The sequence below is a fragment of the Lethenteron reissneri genome, chromosome 38 (genome assembly GCF_015708825.2).
Source record: "Lethenteron reissneri isolate LAM-NWPU_2019-01 chromosome 38, ASM1570882v1, whole genome shotgun sequence".
Lineage (NCBI taxonomy): Eukaryota > Metazoa > Chordata > Hyperoartia > Petromyzontiformes > Petromyzontidae > Lethenteron > Lethenteron reissneri.
Genome location: NC_083816.1, coordinates 3,595,487 through 3,613,426, shown reverse-complemented (window position 1 = coordinate 3,613,426; position 17,940 = coordinate 3,595,487). Strand labels below are relative to the sequence as shown.

Below are 17,940 nucleotides of genomic sequence, written 5' to 3'. Positions count from 1 at the left end.
TTTACCGAAAGAACTAAAGAATATGAATTGCTGCAGTTACGAGAGCTTCAAGTCAATGGCATTTAAAAAATAATAGATACATAATAGACACATAATATAAATAAAATAAATAAAAAATTAATATTTTATTTCTAAAATAATTATTTTATTTCTATTAATAATTATTAAAATAAATATTTTATTTCTATGATTTTTATTATTTATTTTTATTTTTACCTACGTGACTTTACCGAAAAAACCCAAGAGTATGAATCCTTGCAGTCAGGAAAGCTTCAAATGTATAATTTAAATATTTACCGCATCCAATGGGTATAAATAGCCGGCCAATCACAGCCCTCGGGTGACGTCACGCGGCGGCCGGTTGGGGCCGTTGGCCAATGGGGCGCGTCGGCGCGCACCACGTGGTTAGATTTGAATGTGCGGCTCGCGGAGGGAACGCGCAGCGCCTCGCGCGACACTCACAGTGAGACCTCGACAACAACAACATCAACAACAACATCATCAACATCATCATCAACAACAACATCATCAACAACATCACGAACAGTGGCAACAACATCGTCATCCTCAAGTGCGACACCATCACCACGATCATCCCCATCGGTGAAATCTGCACCACCACCGCCACCATCATCACCACCATCACCGCTACCACCATCACCACTACCACCAGCACCACCACCATCACCACCACCACCAGCACCACCGCCACCACCACCACCGCCACCACCATCATCACCGCCACCAGCACCACCACCATCATCACCGCCAACATCATCACCACCGCTACCACCATCATCACCGCCACCGCCGCCCTCGTGATGCCTACGCCAGGGTGAGTGTGGGCCCGGCCCAGCCACGCAGTCGTCACAGTCCCTCGTGTGACAAGAGGCACAGCACTCGCGGCCACCATCAGTGGCCTGCCGATTGATATCAGGAGCGGCCCAGGGCAGCGCACGTGGCGCGGTGTAAAGGCACCGGGAGACACAAAGACGGCCCGGCCTGCTGGTGGGAGCTTCACCGCCGTCTTAAGGGCCATGGGCGGGCAAACACAATAGCAACGAGAGACATTTACATCCAGTTCGGTAAGAGACGCTCAACGTTTGCAGAGCGGCACCGCTAAGGGCCCACAGCGGTGCTGACGCACGTGTTGACTTCTTAGCAGAGAGTCGCAGTGGCAGGGACGCTCTGCCACGTGGTGCAGTGTGCGTGGTGTGCGCTTTGCCCAAGACGGGCACGGCACCAGCGGTGTCAACATCGGCCTTGGTGGAGGAGGCTCGTCAAGGACGCTGCCACTGGGACCAATTGGATGCAGCAGCAACGGGAGGACGGATGAGCGACGCTCACAACAACGAGCGGAGCGCCGGGTGGATAAAACGCGATTGAGTTGGCACAGGTGGTGCAATCTGGCCAGGTGGCATGTCAACCCATGGCACCTGGGTCTGTACAGTGAGCTGCCAGCGAGCCTACGACCACTTCACGTGGCCTCCCCAAAGTGCCCCTCGCCTGGGATGTCGTCACCGCCACTTGGTGACAAACAGCGGGGGTTGTTGTTGTTGTTGACTATATCGTGTTGTTTAAGTTCGTGATTGTACGTGTGACTCTGTGGGCAGTGGTTAGCCCACTCCGAACCCGGCGAGCCGAGTTTGGTTCCCGCTCACCGACATCAACATTGACACTTATTTGAATCGGTTCTGAGCCTCCCCTAGATCGATTCGGCCTCAAATGAGTACCCAATGCAGTGTGAAAACATCGACACATGTGGTCGGGCGTGGTGCTGGCCACCCACCTTCCTTGTGTGCCGTGCCGGCCTTCATAGGTGCTCGCAAACAGCACTTGCCCCAACAGTCTGTTGCCTTGACACTTGTGTGACGACTCATGTGTGATTGTATGTGTGGCTGTACCTCAAGTCCATTGATCTCATCTGCGTTCTCCTCCACTGCAGCTTCGCTTCCCCAGAGGCATCTTCGCCACGCCGGTGCCGCCCGGGTGGAGCCATGAAGTTAAAGGGACAAGGTGAGACCCAGGGTCTCACCAAAGAGGTCCGGCCACACCACCCTCACCTCATCAACTGGTCACAACACCGGGTTAGGGGCCTGTGTTCCATGGGGCCTGGGCAGAGCGGTGGGTGGTCGTGCATTTACCACTTGATTCGTGGTTCAAGCAGAGCGGCTGCCCTGGTTAATACTGCGGCGTATTAACATATTACGTGTCTCCTCAACAGAGGTTAAACACCGCATGGCGTTATTTGAAAAACAGTAGGCCACGTGTGCCTGCTTCACGGTTAACACTGTCCAAATTTCAAAATCACTTGCTAATTATTTTGAAAGTACAGTGCAACACAGACCCCCTACTCACCGTGAAACTGCTGCAAACTGCAGTGGTCTGTAAACAGGGGGGTGGTCGTGTCGGCGGCTATGCACTGGAGGCGAGAGGGTTGGGTGGGTCACATGTTGTTGCGAAACTCTCTTCCCGTGGGCGTTGAGCTGCCGTTCCCTGGCTCTCGAGGAAAAGGCAGTACAGCAAGTGGACTAATCGTGATCTGTTTCCATCTGTACGGGGATAGTGTTGCCCCCTCACATGTGTGGATTTTCTTGTGTGCTCCAGTTTCCTTTCACTTGTATAATAAAAAAATATATAATGCAATACGCTCATAAAAAAGTGCTTCAACTCATTGCAGCTTATTCTTAGGTTTTTTTCGGTAAAGTCACGTAGGTAAAACATCAAAAATAATAAAAACAAATAAAATAAAACAAAAATCACGACGTTTCGGAGGCAACACAAGTCTCCGTCATCAGGTAGGACCGTCATCAGGTGGGACCGTCCGGCTGTGACGGTCCCACCTAATGACGGAGACTTGTGTTGCCTCCGAAACGTCGTGATTTTTGTTTTATTTTATTTATTTGTATTATTTTTGATGTTTTACCTACGTGACTTTACCGAAAAAACCTAAGAATATGAATCCTTGCAGTCACGAAAGCTTCAAATGTAGAATCATTGCAGCTTTCCTGGATAAATAATAATTATTGTAATTATGACGCGAATACCAAATGTACGAATGATTGATTTCAAATTAAACAGCACAACGTGAAGTTTCCATAGAGCCAGGGGAGAGCTCATTGAGACGCAAATCTACGTTTCGAGATGTCCGTGCGGTATAAATATTCTGGCGCGCAAAAACAAACTCAAACATTTACAGGATGGGAAAAGGGAGAGAAAAAAACCTTTCTGGGCAAAGCGAACACAAATAAGAGGCGAAAGCAAACACAAAAGCATTCGCTCACGTCTGCACTTGTCCCTCAAATGAAGTGGAGAGGTCGAGTGCTCTGGTAAATGCTGGCTCCCTCACCCCGGAGGGCAACGGCCTTCTACAAAAAAAGGTCACGAAGATGATTACATTTGGTAGCGGTTTAACTTTATTCCTTCCAATATACCCGAGGTGACAGGACTTGAGCCGTACACATTTCTCATTTCGGTCGATAAAATGCTGTCGCTGTGATTCGCTCTTATTGGCTGTGTAGATGAAGTTGTACCGCTAGCGTGTTGTCACCCGAGGTGGCACAAGCGATCAGCAGCCCTGGGCCACGGCTGTCACGGTTGCGCTGTGCAGTGGAACCCCAGGGTAGCGGCTCACAGGAGGAGGGGTGAAGGTAGGGAGGACCTTTCTTTAAGATGAAGTCCCTCTCTGCGTCGTTCTACTCGCTGGTGTAGTGTCTGTGACCTCTGATGAAGATATTCCGGTCTGTGAAGAGAACACTCCTGTAATACCGTGCTCACGGCCACTTGAACATCATGACTTGTCCACCTTAGTCTCTGTCTACCTCTAATCCCTTTCTTACATTACCAAACATTGTCACGGTTACAGCGCAGCGGTAACAATTGTGCCTCGCAGCAAGAAAATCTCGGGTTCGATTCCCAACTCGGGTGGTTTTTCTGTTTGGATTTTCTATGTTCTCACCCTGCTTTGCTTGGGTTTCCTCCGCGTTCTCTGGCTTTATCACATAGACAATATTTTAAAAAAGCACTATGTAATTGGTGTTGTCCAAAACATCCCGATGCTGAAAGATTTCCTGAAAATTACAGAATTTGGATTGCGCACAGCAGCAACATCGCCGTCTACTGCGAAAAACTTAGCCGGACGCTCCTGAACAAGAGTCTTGAGACTCTTGTGAGCTTTTCCTGGCTAAACAAGCATTACAAATATAATTACCACCAGTTTCTCCAGGTTTTCCCCACCACGCCTATTGCTACGTGTTCCAAATTCTAAATGTATCTATGTTGAACCTCTTTTGCACCGTACGTAGCCAACCGTTTCTCCTTTTCGCTTACGGTGCACAGAAGAGCAGTCGCGGTGATCTCTTGTAGTTCACCCTTTTCCTGGTTCTTCCTGCTGTCCACACCATACGCGGTAGCCATCTCCAGCACCACGGATCCACAGCTGTGAGCCCCCCCCCCACCCCACCCCTTCCTATTGGCTGCATTGATCACGATAACCACGCTTGCGAGGATGAAATGAAGTTCGATTTCCATCTGGTGGTGTCGGGACATGGGCTTCGCTTGCCTCGCCGTGAACGTGCCGCTTGCAGGCGCCTCTTCAGCCCGTGTCTGTTGTGATGAGAGCTGAACTTGGAAGCACTTGCAGGGCGCTCGTGGCACCCGAGTGAAACGAAAGGGGAGGAGTGTGTTGGCAGAACCGCCGGCGCATGACTCGCACAGCTCTCGCTGACGTTTTGGCCAATGACTTATTCAGAACAGGTAGGGAAGCCTCGTTAACCAAGTTTTATTTGGAACCCAAACTATGAAGACACGACTGTACAACTTCACACTGTTTGTTGTGGCCTCCAACTGTAAATCGATCAATCGATGCCCTTAAGAGCCAACGCTGACCTCCTGTGGTTTGATCTTCCACGAAGCTCATGGTGCACCCTAAATCGCATCCGCACAAACCACGGTAGATGCGGATGCCTGATGCACAAATGGAAAATGAAAAACTCTCCAGTAGTGTGCGACTGTGGTCATCCAGAACGGACGATACGACGCATTGCCCGGTCCACAAATACAAAGGGACATCACCGCGATGCAACTCCGCTGCTGCTGGCACGGTTATCTGGCTTGACCACCCGAATGTGAAATTGTTGTTGTTGTTGCTCTCCATCAGCCATACGAAAGAAGAAGCCGACTCCCAAGCATTGAGCAGCTGTGCGTTGCGCTGTTGTAAGGCAGCGCAGCGAGTGGGCTTTGCGACGTGACTCGTGACACCAACCCCCTGACCCCCCACAGGCTGTCTGCTGGACATCACCAACTCCCCGGTCACTGCCTCCACCACACCACTCGGCACCAAGGTCTGGGGTCCGGGTTCCAAGGCGCCCGCAGGGCCCGGGCGGGCCGAGGGTAAGGCAGGGGGCTCCCTTGCAGGCACCGGAACGTTGCATTGATTTAAAGATGAATCGCGATCCGCTCGGACGATCGTGTCGGTGAAAATCTATTCGTTTTACCGTGTATGCAAATGATGCATAAATGTTACCTTCATGATAATGGTACGATAGTCTATTCGTTAGGGCTAACGGAACAAACAAGGTGGGCAAATAAGAGGAAACATACGAGATGGTACAAATGTGTATGTATGTAGAACTTACTTTGCACCGTACGTAGCCAACCGTGCTAATAGGAGGTGCAGAGGAAGGACAACAAACTAACACACAAAAAGCTATTCTAAAGAAATTCGTTTCAATCTAGATTTAAAAGTGCATAGCTCCAGTGGCTTCATAATGTGAAGCACAACACAATCGATGCAAGCAGCACGAATGAGACGTAGGTTTCATGCCACGAATCTCAACGAGTTTAACACGTAGGCTTTCGTGACCAATATTATTTATAATCAACGTTTTTGGGTTTAGATCGCGTTATTTATAAATGTGTCGTAACCCTCCACCACCCGACACGGCCAATCAGTAAAAAAGTGTCACGTTGACAATAGACAAATAGTTCACTGCTTTAGCCCACCGGTGTGTTGAAGCGTGAAACCACAACATTTACAGTTTTTGAGTAGCACGACGTTTCGCTGGTAATTGCATCCAGCATCATCGGGCAATTCGCCAGAATGGTGAGGCTCTGCTCTTGCTCCCGTTCTTATATAGAGCAGCAGCAGGGTGACGTCATCATTAACTCATCAACTCATCAGGTGCAACGATTTGAGGCGGGGGGGGGGGTATTGTAATTATATACTAGATTCGTGAAACCACGGTGGGTGGGGAAGTGTGAGGGCGAGTCACTAGACGCCGACTCCCAGATGCTCGGGGAGGGTTAACGGGAAGCCGGACGATTGGTGATCATCATCATCACCGCCGCGCGAGCCGTGTCATCCCACACCGGCACCAACGAGGCGGAACCAACGGGATCTTGGCAAATGCCCGCGTCGTCTCTCTTGCAGAGCAAGCATTCATCACGGACGAGACCTTCGACTTTGACTTTGTGCTGTCGCCGACCAGGTGAGCGGAGGGCACACAGCAACAGACTGAGTAGGTGAGACAGGACGCACCTGCGGGGTGACGACCAGTTTTGAGAACGCCCCTGTGCAGTGAATATTGTATACAGCTCGTTAGGGATTACTGTGGAGCATTATGGCTGAAAGCAAGGCAGTGGTAGCACTCATGCCTCGCATCAAGAAGAAGCCTGGGCTTGATTCCCGACTTGGGCACCTTTCTGTGTGGAGTTCGTTATTTCTCCACCTGTCCTGCAAGGGTTTACTCCGGGTTCTTCGGTTTCCTCCAATAGCAAAACAAACCACCTACAATGTCATCGGCATTGGCTAGACAACATGCCAATGCTGAAACATTACCCGCACATTACTCTGTTTGGATAAAACGTAACATCGCCCCTTGCTGCGAAAACTCGGCAGGACCCTCCTGAAAGAGAGTCTTGAGACTCGGTGAGGCTTTCCTGGTGAACAAGCATCATGATAATAATGAAGCACATAATAAACAGAACTCTGTTCTTCTGCATCTCCACGAATAAAAATGTCTTCATTCCTTTACCAGTGGCAAAATATAGTAATAGATTTTACCATTTCAACTGGTACAACACTGGTAAAGGAGGTCTCATAGTGTAAATGCTTACCCCGAGCTCTCAATATTCTGATAGTGCGCTGTCTTTGAGTTGTACGCCTTTTGGCGTCATCTGGTCCAACACCAATGGAGACTAGGCTCTAAGAAAAGCTGTCTCGGGTGTGGACCAATCAACTTCAAGGACAGTGCATATCATTATCATCATCAGAGTTGTTTCTTTTTGTTTGCATTTGACTGCTTGTGTTGTGGTTATTGCAAACATGATGCCTTGTATAAAGGTGTCAGTTTTTGTACCAGTTGAAAGGGTAAAAACCTATTACTAGGTCTTCATTCCGTCGATCGATCGGCTTTCAGGACAAATGTTGCTTAGTGCTGTTGGTCTGGAAAGCCGAGAGGCCGCTGGTGTGAGGACGCGTAGTGTTTGTGCCGCGGCCTCGCGGTCCCGTAACCCCGGAGTGCTGCCCTTAGTCAGGAGAGGGGGGACGAGGGGGACGTGGAGGAGGAGGAGGACGACGACGACGAGGTGTTCTTCGGGCCGATGGGCCACCGGGAGAAGTGCATCGTGGTGGGCAAGGGGCTGCAGCAGCAGGACCTGGGCCCCGAGCCACACTGGAGTCCCCTGAGCGGAGACAAGTTTGTGCAGGTGCCCCCTCCCCACCCTGACGATCCCTCCCCACCTTAACGATCCCTCCCCACCTTGACGAGCCTATCGCTCATCCTGCTTAAAGAGCTGTAACCATTCCTGAGCGTCACGTCCACCGCAGTCCACGCCAGTCTACGTACGAACACCCCGGCCACAACCAAACCATGGCTCTGTCCTCGATGCGCGTGGGTGCGGGCGAGTGACATTGGATCCCTCTCCCTTCTCCCCCCTCACTCCATCAGGTCTGCAAGGAGGCGACGCTGCTGGCGCTGCACATGGAGAAGGCGAGCATCGCCGGGGAGGCCCCCGCGGCGGGTCACGTCGCTCGGTCGAGCAGAAGCAAGGCCAGGGCCAGGGTGGTGGAGAGGTTCGTGGAGGAGTCTTGCTCCAAGCTCAAGCTAACGGCCCAGCCCCAGCCTCGCACCCCCCGCCAGGAAACCTCTCTGCCGCGAGGACCGGCGCCCGGGACCGGCGATTGTCCAGACTCTGACCGTCGAGTGGCCGGGGATGGCGAGGAGGGGGAGGTGAGCGGAGCCAGCCCCGAATCGGAACGGCCACAACCGCAGCCGTCGACCAACGCGACACGCGCCGGCGCTCTGCAACTACCGTCGTGCACCTCGGCAGTCACGGCAACGCAGGTAACGCAGGTAACGCAGGTAGCGCGTGATACTCGTGCGCGTCCGTGCGTCCTCGGCGACCTCGCACGACCGCCGTGGCGACCTGACCGTCCACTTCCTGACGAGCGCTTGTCTCCCGGCGCAGGCGAGCGACGACGGCGGAGAGGAGAGGCCTCTCCTCAGCTGCCCCGTGTTGGAGGACGACACATTGGACGCGCCGGCGCTGTCGAGCCTGCCCCTTCCCAGCCGCACCAAGGTGCCCCCCCCTTCCCACTCGACCCGCTCGGAGACTCGTTACGTTTGTAAAGAAGGCCGTGACGGCCGTTCCGACCGTGCCGTGGCCGTCCAACTCGTGCGCTTTCTCCCGCAGCTGCGGCGAGCGCTGGGACTCAGGCCGCCGGCCCCCGTGGGAGGGACGCGGCCCCCGCCGGGGCAGCAGAAGGTCTCGTCCTCGTCCTCCTCTGGCTCGTGCTCCTCGCTGCTCGGCCTCGGCTCGAGCCGCCGAGCCTCCCCCCGCGGTGAGTCGCCGCGGTGGGCCGGGCGCCGCACGGCGCCGTCCCGCGCCGTCTTCCCGCACGGACGAGCCCCGCCGCGGCAGGCGCTGACGCCGCCGTTTCTCTCCGCAGGTTCCGCCGCCGCCGCCACCGGCGGCGGGCGCCTACGGGGCGCGCTTCGACTGCCGACGGGCCATCCGGTCCAACCGGGGGGACTCCCCCGCCCGTTGTCCCTCTCCGGTCAGCAGGCGCCGGCGTCCAAGAGCCATCCCGCGAGGAGGGCGACGTCCGCGCTTCCCAGCGGGCGCGCGGGCTCCGCGTCGGAGGGCTCGGCCATCGCGGGCGGCGAGCGGGTGCCGACCGCGGGCCGGCCGGCCCGACGCGGGCCCCAACTGGACGGCGGGAGGGCGGCGGCGGGAGGGGAAGGCCGGGGGACGCCGGTTGCGCCGAGCGGAACCGGGAACGTCGCCCGCGCCGTCGGGACGGGCTCCGCTCGTCACCCCGCGACGCCCAGCAAGGAGGGGGGGCGCGGGTCGGCAGCCGCGTTGTCCGGTGACGCCGTCTCGGGGGAAGCGCGGGGCGTATGCCGAGCGGGCAAACCGCGTGGCGTCGCAGCTGGCGTCGCAGCTGGCGGCAAACTCCCAGAGGCGGGGACGCCCGTGAAGCTGCTGCGGGGACAGAGGCTCTCGGCCCTCGGCTCGACGGACAGGTGAGATGCAGCTGCACATCTTCCGCATTTCCCATAAACTCTAGATTGCCAGGGCGTGGCCAGGGTGTGCCAGGGTCAATCTCTGTAGCCGTATTATTTCCCCATTCTCCAGGCCACCGGCCGTGTTTGTGACTCCATCAAAGCCGCCCCCCCGCTCCGCGATGCCGACGCCTGTGGCGGGGTCACGGGGGGGGGCGGTGGTGCCGCCGGGGTCGACGCCGGCGTCCGCAACTCGCCGGCGCTCGTGTATCCCGGCCATCACGCCGATCCGCACGCCGGCCTCGCTGAGACCCCGGCGCGACCCAGACGGCATCGCCGCCGCCGTCGCCGTCGCCGTGCGAGCGGACGCCGAGGGGAAGGCCACGGACACGCGAGCTCCCTCCCAGCTCTTGTTCTCCCCGCCAGCCACGGAGAGTCTGCACGCAACCACGAGGTGGGAACCCAGCGAGAGATGTAACCCATGTGACCCTGTAGCACACACAGCTGTCTAGCCATGCCCAAGCCCAGGAGGGCCCAGACCTCTGTCTTGAGTGGTGTTGGCACGGAGAGTGAGCACAACGAAGGCCCCGGCTGTACCTTGCCTGATTTGACATCCCAGCCTCTGACGACGAGCCCTCGCCGTGGCCGTTGGCGTCGCGGTGCCGTTCACGCGTTTGCGCCGTCGCTCACGCCGATGTTGGGTGCAGGGGGGGGGGGCGCCCCTCTTCGTGTCGCCGCAGCTCCCGTACCGGCGCCAGCGCACCGCTGATTAGCCCCGTGGGGGTGGAGCGTCGCGTCGCGAAGGGAGCAGTCCCCGTTGAGGCGTCTTCGTCGATCGTCTCCCTGAGCCCGGACAGCGACGTCCCCCTCCAGAACGTGGTCGTCAACCTGTTTGGAACCGCGACGGCGCTGGAGCAGCTGGAGTCGTTGCTTCCTGCGGAGGTGAGCAGCGGCGTTCGACCGCATCGCGCCGTTCCCACAGGCGGACCGTGCGAGGGGCGGCGGTGGCCAACTCCGTGCAGTAGACAGTTGCCGAACCTTCGAGTTGCCATGCTTGCAAAATGGACAGTTGGCAAGCATGGCACGTATAAACGGGATAAGGGGTCCTTGACGCCGCACCCCCCTGAATCGCTCTCAAAGGTGCATGATGATCTCGTCCCAGAGCGTCGCGAGGTTTGTCGCTCGTTGCGTTTGACGAAAGTTTGTTGCTCAGGAAGGCGCCAAGAGTCGCGAGACCTAGCGATGATGGAATCGCTGATTTGGCAATGCTGGTTGGGGGGCCATGGTGGTGGTGGATGGCGGCGTTGTTGATGGCGGCGTTTGTGCTGTTCCAGACCTTTGCCTCGCAAGGGGAAGCGAGCGGTGACCTCCTGCGTGGGTTTGCGGCTGAGAAGTCGACCCAGGCGGAGGAGCGACCCCTCATCGACCTCTCCGACAGCCCCGAGGCTCGAGATGGAGGCGGCGGCGGCGGCAGTGGCAGTTCCAAGGAGGCAAGTGGCAAATTGGAGATCAAATCCCGGAAAAATGTCCGCACCCAGCACACCACATCCAGTAAACAGCACTCACGATATGGGGCTGCGGCCACCACTGGTCACGTGCCACCTCCTCTAATCGGCCAGCGATCTGGAAGATCAGGTCCTGGGTGCACGAGTGGCAGGCATGCGAGGACGCGTGGAGTCGTTGCCTCAGATCAGTTCGTACACTCACGACACAAGCACAGAATTATGCTTGCGGCAATTGTTTTGTACGATGATTTGCTCACTAAACGTTAATGCCATTAAAATAGGGATATTACAAACAATACAAACTGAGGTTGCAAAATCGAGACTAACAGATAGAATTGATGGATTCTATAAACGATTATTGATAAATCCACACTCAATTGGCGCACCCCCAGAATGAAGCCCCTGGCGGGTTTAGCGATGTGGCCTCCTCGCGCTGTGGCCCTGGCATTTGGTGTCGACCCACGGGAGAATCCGCGGTGACGGTCAGCGTGTCGCTTTTGCTTTGCAGCTCATCGACCTGAGCTCCCCGCTCATCAATCTGGGTCAGAAGTCATCGGCGGAGTGCCTCCTGATCAACATCGACTCCCCGCTGCTCAAGTTCTGAGCGTGCGGGCCAGGGCCCCACCGTCTCGACTCCCTCCTGCCCGCCCGCCTGCTACTGTACCCCCATTGCGGCGGGCCTGGGCTGGAATTGGCACTGTATCCTGCTAGGTGGAAGAAAAAAATCTGCAGTCTCTTAAAGGTGAAGAAAGTGTCTTATTGATGTTTATATTGGTGGTGTCTCCTTGTCTACTCATCTCTCTAGCCGTGTTATAATGTCTTGCATGTCATTATTTTAGTTGTGTGTTTAGTTTTTAAAAAAAGAGCCAATTAAAGTTGATTGAATATGATTGGGCGAGTGTGGTGTTGAGGTGTGCTGCAGGATGCGCGTGTGGGGAGGCTGATGTGAGATGACCAGGAGACTGGGGGTGGGGATTTTGCTCCTGGAGGCTCCGTCGCAAAGCACCTCGCACCACCATGCTCGACTCAAGGACACGCGGTGACACGGCACATCATCGTGCAGCTCAACATTTATTTTAAACAGACTGCGGATTATTATTTACAACTAAAAACAAACGGCTACACAATCATTTACGTTAGAACCCTCAAATAAATACACACCTAGGGAGCAAGGGAAACCTGAAGCGGAGGGAACACGGTCCTTTTAAATAAAACAAAGCTTCCACACGCTGCTCACATTCAAGTCTCCGCACACAACTGCCGCCACGCTCGCACCCGTGCAGCAGCAGGGCTCATTCACAAATCCAGCATATTACTTCTTGCTCTGGCTGTGAGTCTCGTGCCTGCCTAATCCAGTAGGCATGCACGGACAATAATGCCACGAGAAAATAAAGCCCTGGATTACACAGGCACACGGACATCTGAAATCGCAGGGAGAGTAGGGCCTAGAAATTCCTATGCCAACAGTGCACTGGGGGCAGGTCAACACTGACAGGGGGTGGACACTGGCCGGTTCGCAACGAGCGCAAGGCCGCGTGTAGTCACAGGTGCGACACGATGCCGGCCGCGCAAGCGTGTCGGCAACCATGCAAACTCGCAAAAAAACAACTTCCAGCACAACAAACGCTAAGGCGGTGCGCAACTCAAAACACAGCGAAACGCACGGTGAAATGTCGTTCGTGGGTTCAACCACGGTTCAAGCGCGGCACTCACAATTCTTGTCTCGCCTGCCCTGAGGTGGCAAAACTCTGGTCCTTCCAATTCACTCCCAACGGACAACACAAGTGAACTCTTTGGTAAGCTGCGCTGCCTTCTGGGAGTGCGACACTTCAGCAATCCCGGAAGGTCGTGCGGCCGATGGGTTGTGTAAGGAATACTTTTACTCACCGTTAATGGCCACACAGGAACTGAAACCACGAAAGTTCTGCTACCCCGGGTGGCACCGACAAGTGAGACGCCTACGTCTGGGCTCGTGGGGACGGACGAGCCCTAAGGCCGATCGACGATGTCACGCGTGGACACCTTGGCAGGACACTCCGAGCGCTGGACGTGGCTCTGCAGGACCAGGCGCGACACGGGGTCACTTAGCAGCAAATGGGAAGCGAAGTAACGACTCGCAGGACGTAGCTCTGCGGGCTGGCTCACGGAGTTAGCAGCAGAGAGTGCAGGGGGGTTTCCAGTTTTCTCGGCGCGGCTGCGGCGCTCGGGGCTGCGGAGCCCGGCGGTGCCAGCCGGCCACCTCGCCCCACGCGGGCGACGAGTGGTGTGGCTCGTACCAGGGTGACGTGCTTGTGTAAATGTGTCTTGATATATGTGTGTGTGCACATTATTGTATGTTTGAGTGTGCGTGCATGCATATATATCTGTATATACCTGTGTGCTCAACATCACTTGCCTTGAGTGTGTATGTGGAGAGCAGTAGCGGAACCGTTAGTGCACTGCGTTACAAGCCCGGCGACCTGAGTTAGATTTCTGCTCATGGCCAACAACAGTGATGATTATCTGAAACAGTTCTGAGCCTGCCCGAGGTTGACTCAGTCTCAAATGAGTACTTTGTGTGAAAACATCGCCATTGGGAAGGCAAAGACGGCTGGGCGTGGTGCTGGCCACCCACCCCCTCGTACTGTGCCGGCCACTTTCCCCAACAGATAGTTAAGGCTATATGGGGGAACTTTGTATGTATGTGCGCAAGTCTGTGCGTGTGTGCACATAGTGCTCTGTTGTTGGTCACTTGACATTTGCAGCCCTTGGGGCCACGTGTGTGTGAGCATATGCATGTAAACGTGCATGTGTACACATGTGTACACATGCGCATGTATGTGTATACGTGTGCACGTGCGTGTGTATATACGTGTGCACGTGCGTGTGTATACACGCGTGCATGCCTGCGTGCGGGGTTCTAGCTGCCGCCGCCCTCCTCTGCCGCGTCTGCGCCCTCGTTGCTGTGGGAGTCCAGCGCCACGCGAGCTCTCCACATCCGCACCGTGCGGTCACTGTGGAGCACAGACGCCCGTGTCACAACACAGCGGCACAACTCCACTCGCCCAAAGCGAGCGTCTCACGGGAGGACATGGTGGGGGGCCAGGGTCGCCTGGCATTAAGGAGTGATTGTGGGCCTGGTGGGATGGCAGTAGCGTGGCTGGCCTGGCCCCTGGTGCAAGAAAGAAATGGGCTCCACCCCCTTGCCCCTCGTTCACTCACTTCGTAACCCAGAACCTAGGCCCCTGCAGCTCGTGGGCCCCTGTGCAGTTGCACCGCCTGCACACTCGACGTCTGCACCACCACTGCTGGAAGGGCAGGTGAGTCGATATCCCCCACAGCTCCCACGCAGCGCGGTGCGACATGAGTGAGCGCGTGCGCCGATCCATCTCCTGATACCGCTGTGTGCTGCGGACTTCCCTGACTGGTCGGTGGCACAAAACAACCCAGCGAGGATTTTCCCCCGATGCAATTCCTATACAAACTTGGCGTAAAACAATGGAGAACCCCCATCACTGCAGGTGTTGAATGCTGCTGGGCCATGGTTGGTCTTGTGGCCCCACCGCAGGCGAGGTTCCCGGGCGGGGGTCCTCGAGACGTCCCGAGTTTATCTTCGCCAACGCCATCGGGAGCCTCCTGATAACGACCTTGCCGCATCGGCCTCGGGGGCCAGCGCTGCGCGCTAGTCATCTCTCAAGCGACGGCCGACGGGAGCCACGCGCACGACCACCGATAAAACATGCCTGCCGCCGTAAGTCAAGAGGTGTGGGCGCAGAGACTCCCGCTGCGGCGGGGTCAGGTGCGGGTCGCGATAATGAGGGCGATTGCCAAAGAGGCGAGGGAACCAGTCGGTGTTTAGGCATCGCAGCTCTGCTGGGCTCTGATGCCGCCGGAGTCTGATGCTGCTGGCCCTGAACCGAGGGCCTTGACGGATGTGTAGCCTACAGATCAACTGCAAACACTATCCTCGATAAACTAAATCCTCTATCTAAGATTAGCTCTAAGATTCGCCTTAGATGTCCCCCTTAGAGATCGCATCAATGCAACCTTCATTCTAAAGCTGATCTCGCCCCGACGGACCTATGTAGAGACCTACACTGGGCGATCTTCATCGACAAAGCACTGAATTCTAATGAGTTCAGGATTAAATGACATTCTCCATCCTTAGCCGGACGGACCTCTGTGCCTGGTGAAAATTCCTAGATCCTCCTCTCGGCGCCGTGCTGCAAGACCGCCTCCGCCGCTATCGCTGGGGGTGCTGCTTGGCCCAGCTCCGCTACGTCCGAGGCTGTGCGGGCACGGTCGGTTTGCTTACGCGGACGTCCGTGATGGGATTATTGACACCGCTGTTGATGTGTGTGTGATCACCCTTGCTCACTGTTCACCCTGCTTGCGGTTGAGTTCTGCGTGGGTTTCGTGTAAACAACTTGTTGTTAGTTTGCTTCTTCTTGTTCTTGTTGCTCTGGTTAGTTTGCACATTCCCTCCACCTTGCAGTTTCTGGAAGCTGCCACCACTGCCCAGGTCTACGTAACTATGGATCTCCATGTAACTATTTATCTCTATGTAACTATGGATCTACATGTAACTATTTATCTCTATGTAACTATGGATCTCTATGTAACTATGGATCTCTATGTAACTATGGATCTCTATGTAACTATGGATCTCTATGCAACTCTGGATCTCTATGTAACTATGGATATCTAACTCCATGAAACCGTGACGTCCTGTAACTGACGCCAATGCCGATGGTCTTGGGCTACGGTCGTTCTCGTAACAGAGCTGCTCGGCTCAATGGGGTCTTGCCAGCTGAAATGATAAAGCCTGAGTCTGTTGTAAAATGGCTATAGATATAGATTAGGTTAGCGGTGCGGTGCAGTGAGCTGCGTGGTGAATGGCACTCACTTGGAGGCGGTGAAGATGGAGGAGGAGTTGGTGCAGATGGCATTGATGGGGCTGTCGTGGCCGCGCAGCTCGGCGCGCAGCGCGAACGGTTCCACGTTCCACAGCTTGAGCACGCCGGCACGGCACGCGCTCAGCAGCACCGGCTGGCCCGGCACCGCGCCCAGCGCGCACACCCAGTCCTTGTGCGCGTTCGGGATTTGCTGCAGAGACGTCGCAAACACACGGAGAGAGAGTGACCTCCATTCTCTTTGGTTCTTTCGCTAAAGTCACGAGGACAGGGTGAGTGTGGGTGTGTCCTCGTTTCTCCCCCACCCTCCTCAGCAATATAATCCCTTGTCAGTCATCTCTTTGGCATACCTCAGCAACTGTTTTCGCTGTTGGTTGTCCCTACCTGATGACGGACGCTTGTGTTGCGCCCGAAACGTCGTGATTTAATTTAGTAATTTTTATTTGTATTCTTTTTATTTTCACCTATGTGATTTTACCGAAAGAACCAAAGAGTATGGATCCCTGCAGTCACGAAAACTTCAAATCTAGAATTAAGAGTGATCTCCCTTAAGGCGACCCCCGACCCCCAACGCGTGAGAACTCGTCACTGGCGGCCGGAGCCCCGACGCAACTCCAGGATCTCGGTGGCGATGGCTCGGCACTGACCACCTGGCCTCCCGGTCGCCTCCCCTTGGACTACGACCGGCCTCCCGGCGCGGCGTCGGTGCGGCTGCTCGCATGAGAGGGCCGTGGGACGCAGGCTCGAACGCCCGATGGCGGCTCGGTGTCTGACACGGCCATTATGAGCCTTCCTCGCGACCCCACGGGGAGCAGGAATCGTTGTGAGCGAGCGACGACGCACACAGACGAGGCACGCAAGGCAGTGGGTGGCCGGCTCCACGCCCGGCCGCCTCTGTCTCCCGAGTGACGATGTTTATACACTGCACGAGGTACTCATTTGAGGCTGAGGAGGCCCAGCACCGGTTCAGATAAAAGTCACTGGTGTTGGCCGTGGGCCGGCAGCGAACTCGGATTTGTAGCGCAGTGGACTAACCACTGCACTGCTGCTCCCCATGCATACAGCCCCTGCCCTAACCCTCACCACTGTAACAGTGGTGGCGACAGGGTGGCCTGTGCTCCAGCACTGGAGGCAGCAGCGAGGGTTGATGGATCACACACGGATATTGCGTGGCCATCGAGAAAGAGCCGTACCCTGGCTCGCCAGGCGAAGGCGGTACAGCAAAAGTGTGGATTCCACCTGTTCCGTGTGTGCGGGATAGAGTGTTTCCCCCTTGCACATGTGGGTTTTCTCCGAGTGCTCCAGTTTCCTCCCACACGTAAACACTCGTCAATGTGCTGCTAAGACCTTCATATATAAAGGACCGCAGAGCTTGGGTAATGGTTGGGAGGGCCGGCTCGCTGCCTGGCTGCTGCCTTCCCGCTCGACCGTGATTCCTCCTCAGCGCCTCTTGAGTCGTCCTCTCTACGCGAGCGCCGAGCGGATTCCGTGCGGCGGCGCCGTGTTACCAGTTCACATTGTCACGATGGTCATAGCCCAGCCGGTGTCTGTGGTTCGAAAGCCTGTTTCTCTGAGCCGGACGGCCTCGTCACCGTGGAAGCCCGCAGCGCCCACCTGCAGGAGCTCCTGCTTGTTGAGGTCCCACTTCTTGATTCCGTTGTCGCGGGAGCCGCTGAAGAGGACGTCCCCGATGACGGCGAGCGACTCGATTCCGTCATAGTGCGGCGGCTCCATGCTCCGTGTCGGTCCAACCGTGCCCAGCGCTCCCTCCGACACTTCGAAGACCTGGCGGGCGTGCACAAAGATCCCCCATAGAACCTTCACCAGACCGTTGGGGCAAGTGCTGTTAGCGAGCATGTCCGTGTGTCTTTCTACGTACGCGACGGCACACCCACACAAGCGTTGCAGGTGTATGCGACAGTGTGCACGCACACACTGCATGTGAGTATGTATGCGACCACAAAGACGTAGGTCACCCGCACGCGTGCTGCGTGAGTGACTGCATGCACACGCAGTACGTGCTCAAGCACCATAAGT

At 55.8% G+C, this 17,940-nt stretch overlaps 2 protein-coding genes across 9 annotated transcripts in view; one reads left to right on the top strand and one right to left on the bottom strand.

Moving 5' to 3' along the window:
• The first annotated feature begins 400 nt into the window (after positions 1-400).
• GTSE1 (G2 and S-phase expressed 1) lies at positions 401-11,887 on the top strand. 3 transcript variants are annotated; one of them, XM_061567090.1, is made up of 13 exons: positions 401-463; positions 1,946-2,016; positions 5,281-5,391; positions 6,431-6,488; positions 7,533-7,707; positions 7,950-8,345; positions 8,470-8,580; positions 8,695-8,842; positions 8,951-9,527; positions 9,640-9,960; positions 10,214-10,448; positions 10,841-10,996; positions 11,520-11,887. In XM_061567090.1, exons 2-13 carry the CDS (start codon positions 1,998-2,000, stop codon positions 11,613-11,615), a joined length of 2,403 nt encoding a protein of 800 aa, XP_061423074.1. In that variant the 5' UTR covers positions 401-463; positions 1,946-1,997; the 3' UTR covers positions 11,616-11,887. The 3 variants fall into 3 exon arrangements, with proteins under 3 accessions (XP_061423074.1, XP_061423071.1, XP_061423072.1); XM_061567087.1 differs by having other exon boundaries at positions 405-835; XM_061567088.1 differs by having other exon boundaries at positions 405-1,085.
• Positions 11,888-12,063: 176 nt separating this feature from the next.
• The window catches only part of KIF21A (kinesin family member 21A), a 63,322-nt gene continuing 57,445 nt past the window's right edge, over positions 12,064-17,940 (bottom strand). For all 6 annotated transcript variants that reach the window (XM_061567163.1, XM_061567161.1, XM_061567165.1 and 3 more), the window contains 3 exons: positions 17,518-17,688; positions 15,897-16,096; positions 12,064-14,004 (listed from right to left, as the gene is read on the bottom strand). In XM_061567163.1, the coding sequence (XP_061423147.1) occupies positions 13,911-14,004; positions 15,897-16,096; positions 17,518-17,688 (465 nt within the window). In that variant the 3' untranslated portion in view covers positions 12,064-13,910. The remainder of the gene's footprint in view (positions 14,005-15,896; positions 16,097-17,517; positions 17,689-17,940) is intronic.